We start from the raw sequence: 19,634 nt of genomic DNA, 5'->3' as shown, positions 1-19,634 counted from the left end.
GGTTCAGTTAAGTTGGTCCTTATTTTAAAGTTCGTAAAATTGAAATATTTCATAATTCAAACAATAAAAAACTAATGAAAATTATGAAATAGTGAGGAACATCACCAACTCTCATCTGCATGCCACTGAGTTGTGCATTTAACTGTTTTGGGAAAAATAAGCTTAGAAAATTTAGAATGTCAATACTTTCTTATTTTACATTACATCTTATTTTGATTATTTTTTGTGTTATGTTGAATATTTCTCTGTTTATTTAAATATATTCTTTTTTCTAGGGTGGACTTTGCCTTTAAATCAATTGATATTATATTTATGGCTTTACTCTGCAAGTCACTCTTCATGGATAAAAGTTATCCAGCACACATGTAAATATGTGTTTTCAGACCGCCTCAATCACCAGAGTACCTGTTAAATTACGAGAACTTGTTCAGGCTTGAAATACCCATTAATTATCTTTTGCATTCGGACGTACCCCAAGCAGTCCCTTTCGTAGTAAGTTTTCGAAGTTACAAGCATGTGCATTGTGCAGTATGGACTGATAAGCAGGCAAGGTGCGAGATTCAAAATTGCTTGCTGAGCAGCCACCTACAGAATCCGCACCCAACTACATGCTGGGTTAAAAGTTCCTGTGATGTGCTTTCACACTGCCAAAATACCTGCAACCTTGGAGAAAAATCCCATTTCATTTTTGTCTCACCTGCATAGCAGAGTGAGACTATAGGCGCCGCTTTTCCGACGGCGACGGCGGCGGCGGCGTCAACACCAAATCTTAACCTTAGGTTAAGTTTTTGAAATGACAGCATAACTTAGAAAGTATATGGACCTAGTTCATGAAACTTGGCCATAAGGTTAATCAAGTATTACTGAACATCCTGCCTGAGTTTCATGTCACATGACCAAGGTCAAAGGTCATTTAGGGTCAATGAACTTAGACCATGTTGGGGGAATCAACATCAAAATCTTAACCTAAGGTTAAGTTTTTGAAATGTCATCATAACTTAGAAAATATATGGACCTAGTTCATGAAACTTATACATAAGGTTAATCAAGTATCACTGAACATCCTGCATGAGTTTCACGTCACATGACCAAGGTCAAAGGTCATTTAGGGTCAATGAACTTTGGCCGAATTGGGGGTATCTGTTGAATTACCATCATAACTTTGAAAGTTTATGGATCTGCTTCATGAAACTTGGACATAATAGTAATCAAGTATTACTGAACATCCTGTGCAAGTTTCAGGTCACATGATCAAGGTCAAAGGTCATTTAGGGTCAATGAACTTTGGCCAAATTGGGGTATTTGTTGAATTACAGCCATAAATTTGAAAGTGTGTTGGTCTAGTTCATAAAACTTGGACATAATAGTAATCAAGTATCACTGAACATCCTGTGCGAGTTTCAGGTCACATGATCAAGGTCAAAGGTCATGTAAGGTCAAAGAACTTTGGCCACGTTGGGGGTACATGTATTTGTTGAATTGCCATCATATCTCTATAAGTGTATTGGTCTAGTTCATAAAACGTGGAAATAAGAGTAACCAAGTATCACTGAACATCTTGTGCGAGTTATAGTAGTTTTCAAAATCAGCACTGCTGCTATATTGAATCGCGTGATGCAGGTGAGACGGCCAGAGGCATTCCACTTGTTATTATTATTACCCACAATGCAGTTCTGTTTTTTCTGGCAATGAACTGGCCGAAATTATGGTTAGTCTTATTTCAGGCCATTTAACTTTTGATTGAGCTGGGCAAGTACCTGATTAACATATCAAGTCTTAATGTACTGTTAATTGTGACTAATGTCAGTGAATTAAAGCAAAATCTATCGAGAGATTGATTTTTAATGATTTTTTGATGAGCTATGATATAACACGTGAGTGAATGGGGGTCTGTAATACTCATGTGTGCCCTGTATAGGTGCTTATGGATGAGTATGGGTAATTTACAGCATATATTTGATAATATACTAGATGTATGATATAAATGGAACAAAATTTCAAAAATTATTAATTTGCCTAAAATGTTACCCCAATCTTGTTCTCCATGGATGAAAAATTGTCGTGTTGGCTCAGTTGTTTTAATTTAAGAGCGTTCGCCTTATAAACGGGAATACAGGAGTTCAATACCAGCTAGGCGGCATCAAACCAAAACAATTCTTTGTTTCTTGCCATATAACCAAATAATAAGATAAAATGAATAAATAATGCTGCTGGTCGGGTTGAATAGTTAGACCAATCTTGAGGCCTTGACATACATGTAAATGTGTCAGTGGTGCTAGTCTTGATAACATGCTTCACTTGTAGGGTTGATTTTATAATTAAATTTGCTTGCTTATTCAATTTAGATTTATTTCAGACAGGTCAGTTAGAACTCCTTAATTTAATTATTTCCTTTTGACCCAGACAGTCACAGCTTTCGTGAACAGAACATAGAAGAAAGATAAATTAGTCTGGTTTGATTGAAAGCAATCTGTTCTCAATGGCTTTGCTTATGAAAGCACTCAATGTGTGTTACATCATCCTTGTGTGTGGGAGGAACCTCGTGTAGTATTTAGAGGCACTGGACCATAGCACTTACTATTCTGAATAGGATGTTCCTGGCAAGCTACTGCAGTTGTAAAGGCCTGCTCACTGCAAAATAAAACGTGGACATCCTCGTGTTTCATTGTGTGTCTTCTAGTTCTATTGATATCTGAAGCATATATTTGTATGCATGCGAAAGGGTAATTCCATTTTCAATAAAAGAGGCATGTACCAGTTTTTTATTTTGAAAGCTGCATTATTTATTGGATAGACATGATAGAGGATATATTAGTATCATGGGTTGCTGAAGTATGATAGAATGCACAGTTTGGATTCAGCAGGTAAGTGAAAATCTAGAATAATGCAGCGCACGACACTGGCACTGGTCCGACGGTCTCAGACCGGTGAAAATTAATGTCGGGCCAGTAATTTTTCAGAAATAGCCAGATTTACTGGTCCGACATGACCAGTATAAAATATATCAAACTGATACAAATTATATTTTCTTTTCTTTTGTTAATCATAAAAATGGCTCTCATAAATTATGTTGTAGTGTGTTTGTGTACTTTGCACTAGTTTTTTTTTTTTTTTGGGGGGGGGGTTACAATGAATAAGCAATAAAAGGCAGCAAAATAAACTAGTCTCTTTTAGGTTTTTCTTCATTTGGGGGGACCAGTAAATTTTAGGTTCGAACCAGTATAAAATCATAATTATTTCATTTTTCATACAATTGTGAATGCTGTGTCTCCCTTATGATGAAATATATTGCAGCAATGAATATCTTATTGCACTAAGGCCGTGTTTATGCTTCCACTTTTCAGGCCAGAATCAGCATTTCCATACATACGTGATTAGTCCAAAACACGGTTGCGTCCATGCTTACTTTCATTTAAACGACGTTTCAAAACGCCGATCGTAAACTCACAAAAAGGTGCGTTTGTAAACGTCGTTTGACCAGAATCAGGCTTTCTGGGGAAAGTATAAACAGAACCACGATCGTAAACGTGTTTAAATGACGTCATTTGGTACATGCTTCCGGTGAGATGAAAATCCGCGGGCAAATACAGTCTCACTGCTCCATGGTCGCATGTTACCTCCACAGAATTACCTCTCATCTCCCTTGTTACATAAATGCGTGATAATTGATTTTAAGTCCTATCACTAGCATTACTCTTCCAATTTGTCATCACGATGAATTTTGAGGGATTTACCAAAAAAAAAACTGGAACATGAGTTATAATGAAGAGACATCGCCAGATGCCCCAGTGGCATAAACAAATATCTGTTTTATTATTTTATCATGTATACTTTAATATTCTTTATTTTTTTCTCACTATTTTCCTCACCATGGTGGAAATTATATGTATGTCAAGTAGCTCCATGAAATGACTAAAATATTGGAAATTGTTTGATGTTTAAATAACAGTCGACGTACATGTACCTTCCCCATAACAACACTCTGAAAAAACTTTCGAAAAAGGGCGCGCCCAATTTGACTTCGCTTTCCTGCTCAACGAAAATTATGATGCGAAGCCAGCTGTAGTTCGTGATTTCGCCTCTGAAAAGTTAAGCACTCCCAGAACCACGTTTACGATCGGTGTTTTGAAACAACGTTTGAAAAGCTGATTCTGTCCTCGCAATGGAAGCATAAACACACCCTTAATCAGTTGTCAATCCAATTTTTTTAGTTCTTGGTTGAAAATTTTTGAATAAACCTAATTTCATATAATAAAATACAAAAGAACAAGTGGGGATATGACATCATCAGCCCACCTAATGAATATTCATAAAGACATGCCTCGAACTTTTTCACCGGAATAATGCAAATCTTTAAAATTCAATAACTTTGTTATTTGTTATCCGATTTTGATAAAATTTTCTTTTTTTTTGTTTGTTTTTACTAATTTTTCTTTATATGTTCAAATCATATTATTTTCATCCTGGAGTACCCATTTAAATGTATCTTCTGATTGGTTGAAATCTAGTTGATGTGATGTTTTATAGTTGTTTAATTGCAATTTTTTTGCAAATGGGCATTTTCACCACAGATGGACACAGAGGCAAAAAAATCAAGTTGATATTCATGTAAAATGCTTTATGTTTTTTAATAAAACAAGACCTGAAGTTTCTGAGACAAAATTTTTTTCCGACTCGGGCAGCCATTTTTTATTTCAAAATGGCTGCCAAAGTATGGATACAAATTAGTGTTGAAAATAGTATATTGATACATATTTTGTTTTGACAGATTTTTAAAGAACAGGTTTGATCATGATGTTTTCGCCTGTGATTTAGCTTGCTATTATAACACTTTTTAAAATCCCACAGAAAGAAACACCAGTAATTCATTCATCTGATAAAAAAACATTGATGAAGTATGTGATATGGTATGTAATGTCAGTTACCGAAAACATGAACTTTTTTTTCTCATTTCCTGGAAAAGAGGATATATTATATGAAACTTGGTAGATTTCCTCTCTAGGTAACACCCCTCCCTTCTACACCAAAATTAAAGATTACCAATTAACAATGAAGCCATAGGGTACCATTAAATATATGTAATGTCAGTTACCAAGTGGAAAATGTAATGTCAGTTACCGAGATGTAATGTCAGTTACCATGATAAAACGTTGGTTACCAATATTGAAATGCAAATATGTGGTCAATTTTATGGTGAAGAAATATTGTATACTTGTTATTTAAGTCAAGTCACACCAGAAGGAGCTTGCTATTGACTTTTAAAAAGTTCACAAGGAATACTATATGAAATTATGAAGGAAGTTGCATTCCCATCGTGCAAAAAAACATCACTAGGAAATTGTTTTGTACATGCACTTACCAAGTACCTAATTGTTTGTATCAGACAATTTTTTGTTTGGTTTTCGGGGGGGGGGGGGGTAGGGGGTACTTTTCCCAACCTATTGCCTAAATCTGCAACATTTTTAAAGCTTAACATTGTGATGAAGGGGATTTCCAGGGTCCCTTTTTTAGTTTCTAGGATTCTTTTGAGCATTGCCTCGCTAAAAGTAAATTCCTGGTTTTTATACCTGTTAGTAGTGTGGATGTGTGATACAATTTTGTTTTTGGTTTACAAGTATAGATGAAAAGTGAAATTTGACAGTTCTGATCAATGTTGCATGGATCTACTAAAACTGTGTTTTTTTTTCTAATTTACAAATAGTTCAGTTTCTGTTTAGAAGCTGGAGTTTATTTTTTGTTGACAGCTTATAAAAGAAATTAGCAAAGAAAATGATTAAACAAATTATGAAGAGAATTGAAATCCGACAGATATGAACAAGCATTGCTTGCACTGACCAGAATAGAAATCAATAAAACTACATGGCTGCATGAGATTCGGGGGAGGGGTACATGTAGCCTAGGGGAGGAGACCCTTATTCATTTTTGCCTTTTTTGAGGGGAGGGGGAGGTTGGAGAAGGAAAAGGTTTAAAAAGTCAATATAAAACTGATGAATATATTATGGGTGTATAGTCAGAAAAATCCATGTGTACAGTCAATGCAATATTAAATAACTATAGGAAAACATGTAGCTGCTATGACCCCCCCCCCCCGAGTAAGTAAAACATACATTTCTTATCTTTTGATAATTAAAAATGTGAAGTATTATGAAACTTTTATGACTTTAAAAAGCCTTACATATACTGTAAGTACCAAGAAAATTATGCCTTTGAAAATCATATAGCACTGATAAATGTTAATGTGTATTGTCAGTTACCGACAAGTAATGATAAAAATGTTCAAATCAAAGAAAGGAATTAAGAAAAAGAAAAAAGTTTTTCATTGAAATGTTCCTAAAAACTCGGGTATACTTCCACATCAAGCTCACTTTCATGTGAAGCCCTGCACAGAAGATACAATGCAATGATTCCACAAATTTGACTTCCATGTGTTATCTCTATGGCAAATTAAGTGTAATGTCAGTTACCGTAATGTCAGTTACCAGCATGGTTGTGGAAAAATTATCATAGTCCCCAAAAGACAAAAACTAATTTTTTAATATTTTGACACATCTTAACCTAGTAACGGAGGTATATTTACATATTCAAATTATTACTCTATCTACTCAGGGACATGAGATATTTCAATTTTAATGAACACCCTGAAATTGCATGTCCTTTTGCGTAATGTCAGTTACCGACACATTTTTGCTTGCTGATGCGTAAAAAAATGTGGTTACATAGGAAAACTTAGTATCAGAGTATACAGCAAGGTTCACTTTATTAACTCTATCAAAAGCAAACTCCCATCATTTGTTGTTTTAGAGATACACACAATGAAAGGTGTGAAAACATTGTGCCGTGTAATGTCAGTTACCGTGAAAATGCCCAAATGATCATCTCCAATGTATATCCTCCATTCTTCCAAATTGCACATTCTGTGCAGGGAAGTGGGAGTTTAGACTCCCACCTCCCAGGTCTGTGGTGTATCTGGAAGGGCCCTGATGATATGCGAGTGGGAATTGAAAGAGCCCCCATGTTTGTCTCTTCTCTTTCTTTTATTTGCTCAATTTGTGACTATTGATATGAGGTATCAAGAGCTAACAAATTGCCCATAGATTCTGGTGTTAAAAAAAAATTCATGAAAAAATAAGGGTCAAATGTTTACTACCAGTGGATAGGATTTGACATTCCATACCTGACCAGAAAATTATTTCTACAAATAAATCAGCATTTTATAATATGGAGACATCTGACAGGATCAAATTCATCACCTGAGACAGTGAAATAGCACTAATAGTTCCAAAATTGGTGATATTTCTTCCCAATTTTGGAAAAGGGAGTGTAGTAGTTACTCTCCCTAGAATCAATGGTAGATTACCAATCATATTCATTCACTTTTGTCAATCAGCTATATCAAATTAAACATTTGAGAATGGGGTTGACTCTAATGAGTATCTTTTGCCATCCAGTTGTAAATAGACTTGTGTGACCATGACAAGCAGTCTTCCTCCTTTTGTATGTAGGCAATATGATGCATTAGTTAGTGTTCACATTATAGGCCTATTTAATTGTAACAAGTTGTCTTGACTGTTCCAAATATTCTAATATATAGATTGCATTTAGTTTTGTACAGTATCTACATTTATATCCTACTTCCATCCTCTTTCTCTCTCGCTCTCTTGCCATTAACAGGAATACATGTATAAGAGCGTAATTGATTTACAGCCTGAACAACTGATAAAACATGATAACAGACAGCTAATGAGCGATTAAATCATAACTGTGTCAACACCTTCATGAACAATCATAAGGAGCTTTTAAATGGACTCAATCACCAGAATACCTGTAAATTTAGAAGAATTTGTTCAGGGCTGATAATTGATATTTATTTTTCACATTCATACCCACCCAAACCAGATACTTTTGGGGTAAGTTCTCAAAGTTATGAGCATGTACAGTACAGTCTGAGTAGCGGATGAGGTAGTCTGCTGTGCAAACCCTTCACTGAATGTGTAGCCAGCAAGTTTTGTATGTGCTAGTCTTTGCGTGGAGACCCACTTGTTGATCAAAGTTTTCAATCAGGGTCTGTGCCTGCAGACTACTGATGAGGCATGCGAGTCAATATTGCTAGCTCAGCATCCCCACAGCCTCGCCAACTGTGCCCAACATTCTTGCTGGATTGGGAAAATTCTGTAATTGACTTTCACACTGCGACAATACCCACAACCTTTGAAAATTTCATGAGAAAGTTCTCATTATTTTGTCAAGTACTTACTATTTATATGTAGCAGTACTTGTATGTTTGGGGGATATTACAAGTAATTTGCTTTCACACTGGAATTTTTTTTTTTCAGATTGGGGTAAATCAGGATAAATTTCATAAAAATCAGAGAATATCTGGTATTCTGAAACTTAGAGTCAGTCTGAAAGCACTTTAATATGATTTTTTTTATTTGTCTGTCATGTGACAGGAGGAGTCCAAAAGTCATGAAGTTAATTCCTTGACCTGGAGTCACTTTTTGTTATGTAGGTTTTTTAAATGCACCTGTCATTTCCAGAATATGTGAGCTTGAGAAATACAATATTCACTTTTGTTAGTCGTTGAGCTATCTCTTTTATTTATTAAAGAGTATGACTGCCAGTTTATTTTTATCTTCAGATCTCCTGCTGTGATGGAAGCCTATTGAGATTAACAAGAATTATAAGGAAAAGTACCATGACTCTTTACCTGTATTTAAGAACTTTATCTGCTTTTCTATTTTCTGCAGGGTTTTCTTGATAAGAGAAAGAGACACACACACAGCCACCAGCATCATTCAGTGTTCAATCTTACATGAATAAGGAGGATTCCGTTAAGTATGATCCAGAACTGAGTATTGAACGTGTAGGACTGATGGTACCAGCATACTTTGAATCGAGACATTATCGATGCTGAATGATTGAGTCTACAGAAGTGTTTGACGAGCTTCCGCTGGATAGTTTTTATTTGATGTGGTAATTGACCTCGGCCTTACACAACTCAGAAGTTGACTGTTTACATAAGAGTGCAATCAGATCTGTGTTAACCAGTCTGACAAACCTACGTTCATTGATGATTTGCTCTGAAGGAAAATCATTCAGGAACTTGCAATTGATACAGAGCTGTTACATATTGTTAACCTCCAAAAAGTATTAATACATTTAGCATAGATGTCAAAACCCGTGTAAAATTACAAAAGAAATTGTGAAGGAAAAATACTTTGAAGAGCTGTGGATTGAAGTCAGAATGGGGTTTCAGGAGAGCCTTCGAAAGTTTCCAGTGATATTGCTTGTTATCCTGTTTGGGACTGGATCATGGGTGGCCATCAATGGTCTTTGGGTAGAACTGCCCCTCTTGGTAGCAATGGGGATTCCAGAGGGGTACAATCTTGCCTCCTACCTAGTCATCATCATCCAGATTGCTAATATCGGACCCTTGATCTTCACCATCATGAGTTACTGCATGAAAGGCAGACGTCTTGAAGTTCCAGCCATCTACATCATCCTTCCGATAGGTATCGTAGCGTGCTTGCTTCTTGTTTTCTTCTGGGATGTGACCACTTATGTTGGAGGGGTCTTACGAAGCACACCTCTACTTTCTCTGTCATTCTTCATATCCATCGTAGACTGTACGTCATCTGTGGCCTTTACACCTTTCATGTCCAGACTGAAAAGCATATATCTCACTTGGTACTTTGTGGGAGAAGGATTCAGCGCCTTATTGCCAAGTCTGGTTGCGTTGGGTCAGGGAGTTGGAAATGATGAGTGTGTTGCAAACTACACCTATGTGAATGCCACTACAGGCCAGAATTGCACTTTGTGGATGGGACAAACCATTCCTGCACGCTTCCCTCCAGATGACTTCTTCTGGTTCCTCTTCGCTATGATGACCGTATCTCTCATCTCTTTCTTCCTCCTTAACACGCTTCCACTTGCCAAGCGAGAATATGTTCTAGATGCTCATGGCCAATCAGAATCGTCTGGCTCTGCCAAATCCATCTCTTCCTCAGACAGCATGTCTTTGAGTGCCAGTGGGAAGTATGCCAAACGTGAAGAAAATGACTTGGATGCTGTGGATGCTATGGATCTACCCAGTCCTACAAGCAAAGACCCAATGATTCCTAAACAGAGGAAATCTAAAAAAGCTTACGTCTACATTTTTCTGCTGCTTGGCTATGTGAATGCTCTCAGTAATGGCATCCTTCCATCCATACAGAGCTACTCCTGTGGAGCGTATAGCTTCAATGCTTATCTCCTGGCAGCAACCTTGGGTAATGTAGCCAATCCTGTAGCTTGTTTTATTGTGATGCTGTTCCCTCAGAAGAGTCTGATCCTGGTAGGAGTGACTGCATTCTGTGGGACTCTTATCAGCTCCTACTGCCTGGCAACAGCAGCACTCAGTCCTACACCACCGTTGCAAGATGAAATGGCCGGAACCGTCTTTGTGGTAAGACATCAACTTCAATTTGTTTCCAGTAAAAAAAAATGCATCAAGCAAACTGAAGGTCAGGAATATTTAAGAAAGAAGAAAAAATGTGGCCAAGGATGTATGGACCTGTGAAGAAACCTCATGAATTATGATAGTTTGGAAGAGTAAACAAAAATAGTTATATAGAAATATGGCATGAGGTCTAATTTGAATGCACTCCAGAGATTTAATTTATTGTATATTTTAGTTCAGTTTTATAGCCTTTAAAAAAAATCCTTTGTTTCCCATGATAAATTTGATATTGTTTATTTTTACAATAAATGATCTTGTTTCATCGTGTAAGAATCAAAGATTTAAAGTAATTTCTTTGTTTCTTTCCTTTTCACCCACCCACCATTCCCCTCCCATCTGCTGCTTCTCTTTCCATGGCTACACTTTACTCTTACTACAGGTGCTTGCTTGGATACTCGTCATGGGCCTCTTTACCTACACCAAGGCAACCATAGGCTGGATCCTTCGCAACGAACCCGACAATCGTAAGCTCCTCATTGGCTTCGGAGCCGTGACCCAGCTGGGTTCACTGGTCGGTGCCTGTATCATGTTTCCTCTCGTCAATGTCTATTACCTCTTCACTCCATACTATGCATCTCCATGCGATGGTTATGAGGCTTGCCCGTCATAGCGTTTCTAGTAGTGTACACTCTTGAACAGCAGTTGAGCAAACAGTAAATGCCACTTGAAGGGTCAACAGTTCATTAAATGTCCATGACAGATTTCATTCTTCATGTTTATTCATTGCAAAATTAGTTTACAACCTGAGCAAGTATAGATTACTATAAAAGTTCAAATTTTGTTTAGCACACAGCAGCCTATAGTTGCGTAAAAAAGGAAGAATGAAATTATGATTTAATTGATCGCCTAAAGAAACATTTATGTTTGATGCATTTTTCTGATTATAAACATACAGAGTGAAGTTTGATATACTACCTTTCAACCATTCAATACACGTATGAATTGCATGGCAAACTGTGGCAAGCCTTCAAGTCGTACATTGAAAACTAGCATTGTCTTCAAGGCATGCATAATTAAATATAGCTGTAGTTTTGCAAGGCCGTGAAGTCTATCTAAAGTACCATTTCTTGAAAGAAAATAGAAACTGTTAACAATCAACTTCCCCCATGCTAATAAGTAGAGTGTGTAATTTTTGCACTATAAAAATACATGTACATTCCACTATATGATGTGAAATCCACTACTTGTAATTAGTTTGCAAGCACAGACTCAAATTTGACACTTTAATCAATTATACCATGTCTGGAGTGAAGACTACATGTCAGAGGCTCTGTCTGTGTAAGAGCCAGTCACAGTACACAGTAAATCTAGTCTCACTACTTCAGACTCTGCATTGTGAATTATGCACTATGCAAAAACCATGGGTCTGTGTCTGTAGACTATCATGTACTTGTGTTTGTCTTTGACCTTGAGTAACCTTGAAGAACACCTTTTGTAATATTATATATGAGTAGGTATTACTATGCAAATACTATTCAAGGAAATTGTGAATTCTGTTATATCGTTGGGGACATGTTTATGACATCCATTCAGTTCTTTATGCAAGGATATAAGTGACACAACATTTGCTCCGGCAACAATTGCTCCTGGCATTATTTCGTCTAAAGATGTAGGTTTAGGGTCAGGGTTGCAATAAAGCTTTATGTTAGGTTTAGGTAAGATTATAGTGGTAAATCCAGGGTTGAAGTTGGTCATTCCATTAGTGTATGGCATTCGCAGTTGTCGCCGGAGAAAATGTCATCGAACCAAGATATAGGTTTTTATATGCTCTGCATTGTATGCACGATGAGAAGAATAGTTTCCATTACGAAAGCATGGTATGATAGATTCTACATAGAACTATGTAATAGTTTATGTTTGAAAAAAATTAAAACATTCATGAAGTACGCTCTAAAGGTTCCTACGTGTGCATGTATGCATCCAATTTTTGTATGGGATTTTTCTGTTTGGTTTCAACAACAGGATACTCGTTATACAGTTGGGTTTAAACATATATATTTGAATACTGAAAGATGTGAATGCTTATGTGATTAAAATGGGAATATAGCATAACAGTTATCACTACTATTATTGTCATTATATTTGCAGTATTAGTGCATTAGGTAATCAAAGCAGGAACTGAAGGAAATGATGTAAATATGCTTTCTGGTTTAGCGGGAGTGCCTTACATTATATATAAACCCAATTCTCCCTGCCATTACAGTTAACTGCACTTCAGTAGCCAGCTTCAAGGCTGAGGTGCAGAAAATCCAATTGGGCTAAGACTGCGCTGATTTTTTTTTTTTTTTTTTTTTTTAACCACACGTGTACGTAGAATAGATCTTCCACAGCACTGTACATACTCCTGCATAATTCTACAAGTACGATGATACACCAACCTGGTGGACTGTACTTTAACGGATGATCATGATGATGATGAATTCTTCCCCTGTCCCCCAACACTCTGAAAACCCCGGGCCAGAGGTTGTGTAATGTAAAGTACTTATACTAGAGTACTTTGATAGCATTCAACATAGTACTGCAATGTTGTGTATCTCAAATGATTAAATATGTGAGGTGCTTCATTGTCATTGTGATATAAGGTTGGGACTTCTCTTCAGTTTGCCCCATGCACAATTTGAGTAAAATGTCTCTTGCAAACAATTTACTTAATTTACAAATTCCTGACAGTTGAGTGCAATGAAATTTCTTGTCTGATTTTATTCAAACGTCACCATTCTGTTTTCTTATTTTTCTTCTTTCATTCAATTACTTTATTACCAAGGTCAGATCCTCCTTAAAAAGCTGTATTTTGGTGTTGGGTCACAATGTCGAGGGGGGGGGGAGCAGTCATGTCAGGGAACTATGTGTTAACACTCAGTTCCTCCACCACCCTAACCATGCTGATGAAATTTGTCCACTGTAACATTTCAAAACCCCAGGCCAGAGGTTGTGTGGCCCAGTGGATTAGTCTTCTGACTTTGAAACAGAGGGTCCTGGGTTGGAATCCCAGCCATGGCGTAATTTCCTTCAGCAAGAAATTCATCCACATTGTGCTGCACTCAACCCAGGTGAGATGAATGGGTACCTGGCAGGTATATATTCCTTGCATTGCCACCGCGCTGTAAAAAGGGTGCGGGGCAAAGCCAGGGTAATAATATCCAAGTCCTTTGGAAGCGCATAGGGACGTTCTGACATAATGTGATATGCGCTATACAAGAACTGCGTTATTATTATCATTTTAAATTATCTACTCTTTTGGGCAGCTCAACTTAATTTTACATTGCAAATGCACATCAAATAAAAATGGGAAAAAAATGGGGGGAAAGAACTGGTCTTTGGATAAAGATATGTTTATTTAATATTAGATTATCCAGAAGATGTTGTTTATGATCCCAATGAGTTTTAATGATTAACTAATGAACGAACTCAATTAAAGCTTGGTCCCACTGCACTTCTGGATGTAGAGAGGATGTAAAACGGAAAAGAATCTTGCCATCTGTTGGATCATGTTATGTATCCGTTGTGTACTCTTTGCGTACATATTTCATACGCTCTATATTCATCGAGCATCCGTCCACTGTGATTTCATTGTTCGCCCATTTTGTCCATTGTCTGGAGCAGATGAAAACGGATGGAGCCACCCAAAAATTTTGCTTGTCAGCTGTATCCGTTATGAATGCATTTTGTGTCCATCGGCCAGTGGGACCAGGCCTTTCGATTGAATTACAGTGAAAATATTGTTACAAAGTCTTGAAGTTTAAATACCTAGATGTGTTGGTAGATATTACATTTACATTGTCCATGTACGCTTTCAAATAAAATATCAGAATCTAAATTTTTGGAAGCAATATTCAAGAACTATATCATCAATTTATGAAAATTTATGTAAAAAAATTATAGAAATATATGAAAATTGATCACAGATCTTTATATTTATATTAAAATTATCTTAAGACTATTGCTGCGGTTTTTCTAATTATTCTTGAATACTTAGAATTTGAATTTGAGACAGGGTAAAATTGATAGCACAACTGATTATTTTGTAGAGGTTAATTATTTATGACACTAAATTGGATTCAGATCCAATTATTGGTAGAACTCTATGTCAGTTTTGTAATACCAGTTTGTCAATATCGTATTGTGTCTTAGGAGAGAGTTTTGACCAAATTAATCTTTATGTTTGATTTAATCATTTGGTGCAAATTGCAATTTTCTTTACATATATGATTATTTCGATTTGTTTTAGTTTACTTGAAATGGTGTGTAATTTGTGTTTACACCGATGACTTGATTGTTAAATCAGATTATCATTCTTGGCATCAGTTGTGTAGAGAGTAAAAATGGATTGTGTTACGATGTAGTGGTGCTTATTTATTTCAGAAATTTATTTTGTACCAATGATTATGTCTTGAAGGAATGAAGAAGGATGCATTATGATCTAGACAGAAAAAAAAATCACTTTAGATGGTTAGAAGAGATTTTGTAGACAGTGACTTGTTTTTCACTTAAATCTGAAATTATGCAATTTGAGAGTCATGTCTCTTGAAGTACTGTGAAAAAAATTATCAGATTATAGAAATTATCATTAAAGAGAGTGATCAAATGATTGCAATGATAAATACATAAATTAGTGTCTCTAATGTGTGTGTTTGTGTGTGAAACCAAACTTCTAAAATATATAATAGACCAGTTTTGGATTGCCTACTATGTTTGGGGGTATTCTACTTCCTTGATTGTAAAATGATTAATTGTTGGAAATATTCAGATGTAAATTAGGTAATGAGAATTTTTGATTGGTCAATGTATTGTGTATTGATTAATGATTAATTGAATGTTGGGCTGTCGCACTATTGATAGTTGATTGATTGGGTGCATAATTGGCTGATCATTATTTATTTGTAGAGGTGTTGTGGTGTAGTGGTACTGACTCTCGCCTTTCAATCAGATGGTCGTGTGTTCGAATCCCAACCGGTGCTAGCATCCTTTGGCAAGACGTCGGTCTGCGTTTGCCACTCTCCACCCAGGTGTTAATTGGGTACCCGGTAGGATGCAAAAGTTGTATGTTTGAATTTGCCAGCGCCTTTTGAGGCTGCGATGAATGCAAGGGATGCTCCCCAGAGAGTGGAAATTGTGCACTTTTGTGCAGGATTGAAACGAATCCAATAACCAGGGTGATAATATGCTGGAAAGCACTTTGAGCCGTATATAGGAAAAGGGCAATATAAAAACTGGCTACTATTATTATTTGCTGTTTTGGAAACTAAGTTGATTAATTGATTTGTAGATTGATTGAATGAGTAATTGAGTGAATATTATTGATAACTGAATGACTGACTGATTGATTGATTGATAGATAAAAAAGACTTCAATTTAGTGGCTTTCAGCCCAGGACATGTCCCCCCCCCCCCTAGATACACCATCGGCCACAATCGAACAGCGCTCCACCATAACTTTTTTTAAAGGGATGGTCCGGGTTGAAAATATTTATATCTAAATAAATAGAGCAAAATTCACAGAGCAAAATGCGGAAAGTTTCATCAAAATCGGATAACTAAGTTATTGAATTAAAGTTTTATAAATATTGTGTGGAAACAGTTGTATGCACATCGTCTTGAATATTCATTAGGTGGGCTGGTGATGTCACATCCCCACTTTCTTTTTTCTTATGTTATTACATGAAATCGTAAATGTTTCATTTGTTCATACATGTGTAAATGATGTGTCTCCGTTATGATGAAATAAGTTGCGGCAATAAATAATGCACTTAATCAGTTGTCAATCCAATTGTTTTAGTTCTTGGAAGAAATTTGTTGAATAAACCTAATTTCATATATATATATATAACACAAAAGAATAAGTGGGGATATGACATCATCAGCCCACCTATAATGAATATTCATAAAGACATGCCGAGAACTGTTTCACCGGAGTAACTTCGTTATTTGTTATCCGATTTTGATCAAATTTTCAGCATTTTGTTCTGTGAATTTTACTCTATTTCTTGAGATAGAAATATCTCCAGCCTGGACCATCCCTTTAATATAAATTCCATGAAAATGCCACTTTCTCATAAAATTTCTGAAGATTGTTTTGTCTGCCAATTCCCATTTTATTTGGGCACTGTTCCCCTGTTAAAAGCATGTTAATTCACTGCATGATTACTATGTCTTTCAGAGGTAGATCCATGTGACAGGCCCGGACCCAACCCCCTGAGTTATCCTCATATGCATTTACTATACAAGAGAATGCACTATAGTCCCCCTTGTTCATTTACTTGACTTCAGCGACAATGCCATCGTTATTTTCTTGAGAATATATATGGGATTTTTTTAATTTTCATCTATTCTTGCCGTAATTGTTTGTTGTCAGAGCTTATTATTTCAAGCTTTTATTTTTTTAACTTCTCATGTATATTTATATTTGTTGTTAAAGGAGAATGAAACTCTTGGAGCAAGTTAGCTTTTATGAAAGCAGAAAAATCAAAGAATAAGATCAACAAAACTTTGAGTAAAATAGGACTAGCAATAAAAGAGTTATGAGCATTTGAATGTCGAGATCACTAATGCTATGGAGATCCTCCTATTGGCAATGCGACCAAGATCTGTGATGTCACACACGTACAACTCTCCCATTCGGACACTGAAAATATACCCCAAAACATCTCTTTTTGCTCATTCTAATCATATGACAAACGATTCATCAATGATATAATGTTGTGAAACCTCTGTACTTGTCATCTCATAAAGAAAACACCTAACCTTGTGATAGACTCTATAAAAGTGAGAATATAAGTGAAATAAGTACTAAAGTAATGAGGGAGTTGTACGTGTGTGATATCACAGATCTTGGTCGCATTGCCGATGGGAGGATCTACATGGCACTAGTGATCTCAATATTCAAATGCTCATAACTTTCTTATTATTCATTCAATCTTCCTCAAACTTTCAACAATATGTTTCTTTGATTTTTCTCTTTAATATGGATTCAGCTAGTTTCAAGGGTTTCATTCTCTTTTAAGCGAAGTTTGTTGTTATACTCGATTGTATTTCTTTCATGCCGGGGGGGGGGGCACTTACATTGACGAGTGGATACCATGCGCGACCCAAAAAACACGTAAAAAGGATGTCTTTTTCAAGATAGGGCACGTTACGTACGTAACGTGATAAGGGTGTAAAAAAAAACACAAAAATAATGAAAAAAGGGTATCTATTTCGCTAGCCAACGTGTTTAGGGTCAAATTTGCGGGGATGATAAAACAAAATTAAAATGTTTTATAAAGGATGTCCTTTTTGCCCCAACATTACGTGTTTAGAGTCCGATTTGCGCGAGGTGTAGAAGGTGGGGCCGTATACTAAACCAAATGATGTGTATAGGTAAAACCGACGACCGACGGACCCGTACGTGACGTTTAACAATAAAATATCGCTGTACTTGTTTAGGGGTTCAATTCAGGGAATACTTGCCAAGGGTATCGTTTTGTTTCTAATAGTAAGGTTTCACATGCTAATACCTGTTAAGGGGTGCATTTTCAGAAAATGGAAAATACGTGTTTAGGGTGCTTTTCGAGACCCCATGGTCGCGCATGGTATCCACTCGTCAATGGAAGTGGCCCCCGGGCTTCCATGGCACTGAAGGATAACATAAACCGTATCACGATATCAGGTTTCAGCTACCGTTTGCTGCTGCCGTTGATCTTCCACGGCATGGTCAACATTCCTCAAAACATTTAACTGCAGTGAAGGTTAATAGTGCAAGTTCACATAGTACATTCATCCTTTGTTTTGTCATTTCTAAATTACTCAGGAGTTATGATTTTAACAGGTGGTTGGGGGTGAAAATCTGATTTAAAGGACAAGTCCACCCCAACAAAAAGTTTATTTGAATTAAAAGAGAAAAATCAAGCAAGCATAACAAAGAAAATTTCATCAAAATCGGATGTGAAATAAGAAACTAAGTTATGACATTTTAAAATTTTGCTTAATTTCACAAAACAGTTACATGCACATCCTGGTCGGTATGCAAATGAGGAGACTGATGACGTCATCCACTCACTATTGCTTTTGTATTTTATTATATGAAATATTCTAATTTGCTCCTCGGTGTCAAGTGAAATACGATTAATTTCTCCCTGAAGATGTGGAATTAGCATTGTTTAATAATATATGGTTCAGTCAAGTTGGTCCTTATTGTCAAATCTGTAAAAAATGACATATTGTAAAATACAAACAATAAAAAACAAAAGAAATAGTGAGTGAAGGACATCATCGACTGTCTCATTTGCATATCACTGAATTGTGCATATCACTGTTTTGTGAAAAATAAGCGAAACTTTAAATTGTCATAACTATCTTATTTCACATCCGATTTTGATTAAAATTTCAGCGTTATGCTCATTTGAATTTTCTCTATTTATTCAAATCAACATTTTTCGGGGGTGGACTTGACCTTTAAAACATGCAGTTGGTGGCCAAATGAGACATGTCTACCAGTTGGCAACATGATAATGGGGGTGGGGTCTCGTTATAATATTAAAGTTCGTGCATTATTATGGTATAAACCTTAAATCACATTGATAATAAATTATATCTAATATAAGTTCAATCAACCCCAACTTTGGTGTTTTACATCCTTCAATTACATCATACTGGATACTACTGTAAATGATTGATTGGCTAAAAGCGATTGTTTGAGGATGTTATCTTTAATCGTTTCCGTCAATTCAATTTTTTTCCCAAGTTCGAGTTACAAAACACGATGATTTGGGGGACTTACCTAACACTGAATTAACGCGTCTCTCTGGAAGTGAATGCGGACAGCAACAATTCGGTTTTTAATAACATACATCGTCGTTGAGAAGATCAAAATTGACATTCTTGACGAAAAGAATCCAGCAGTTGGAAAACAATTCTTTCTTTATTATTGATTACGTGAGCCATTATTATTTCAACACATCAATCGTATCAACTATCAAACCAACAAGGTATGTGTTATATCGCTTGGATCATTATCTCTTTTGACTATTCATTCAAGTTTCTTTCGCTTTTCGCATTTTATAAATAAGTGCGTGAGATCGTGAACATGCCAATTAGAATTGGTAATCATATTCCAACCACAGGCGAAGCTACATGGGGCAGGAGGTGTCCCTACTTTGTCA

General features: G+C 36.2%; 1 protein-coding gene across 1 annotated transcript; it reads left to right on the top strand.

Annotated features, from left to right (window-relative positions):
• Positions 1–2,576: 2,576 nt before the first annotated feature.
• LOC129253958 (solute carrier family 52, riboflavin transporter, member 3-A-like) lies at positions 2,577–15,104 on the top strand. The gene is made up of 3 exons (XM_064095182.1): positions 2,577–2,864; positions 8,748–10,444; positions 10,878–15,104. Exons 2-3 carry the CDS (start codon positions 9,245–9,247, stop codon positions 11,106–11,108), a joined length of 1,431 nt encoding a protein of 476 aa, XP_063951252.1. The 5' UTR covers positions 2,577–2,864; positions 8,748–9,244; the 3' UTR covers positions 11,109–15,104.
• Positions 15,105–19,634: the final 4,530 nt, after the last annotated feature.

This window comes from Lytechinus pictus, chromosome 2, assembly GCF_037042905.1.
Source record: "Lytechinus pictus isolate F3 Inbred chromosome 2, Lp3.0, whole genome shotgun sequence".
Classification (NCBI taxonomy): Eukaryota; Metazoa; Echinodermata; class Echinoidea; order Temnopleuroida; family Toxopneustidae; genus Lytechinus; species Lytechinus pictus.
The sequence above is the reverse complement of the archived record's forward strand: the minus strand, read 5'-3'. Positions and strand labels throughout refer to the sequence as shown.

Bases quoted from the DNA above. Each gene is read 5' to 3' on its own strand.
- LOC129253958 (XM_064095182.1), top strand. From the start codon at position 9,245: ATGGGGTTTCAGGAGAGCCTTCGAAAGTTTCCAGTGATATTGCTTGTT. The intron at 10,445-10,877 runs GTAAGACATCAA...CTCTTACTACAG, and splicing joins TGGCCGGAACCGTCTTTGTG to GTGCTTGCTTGGATACTCGT.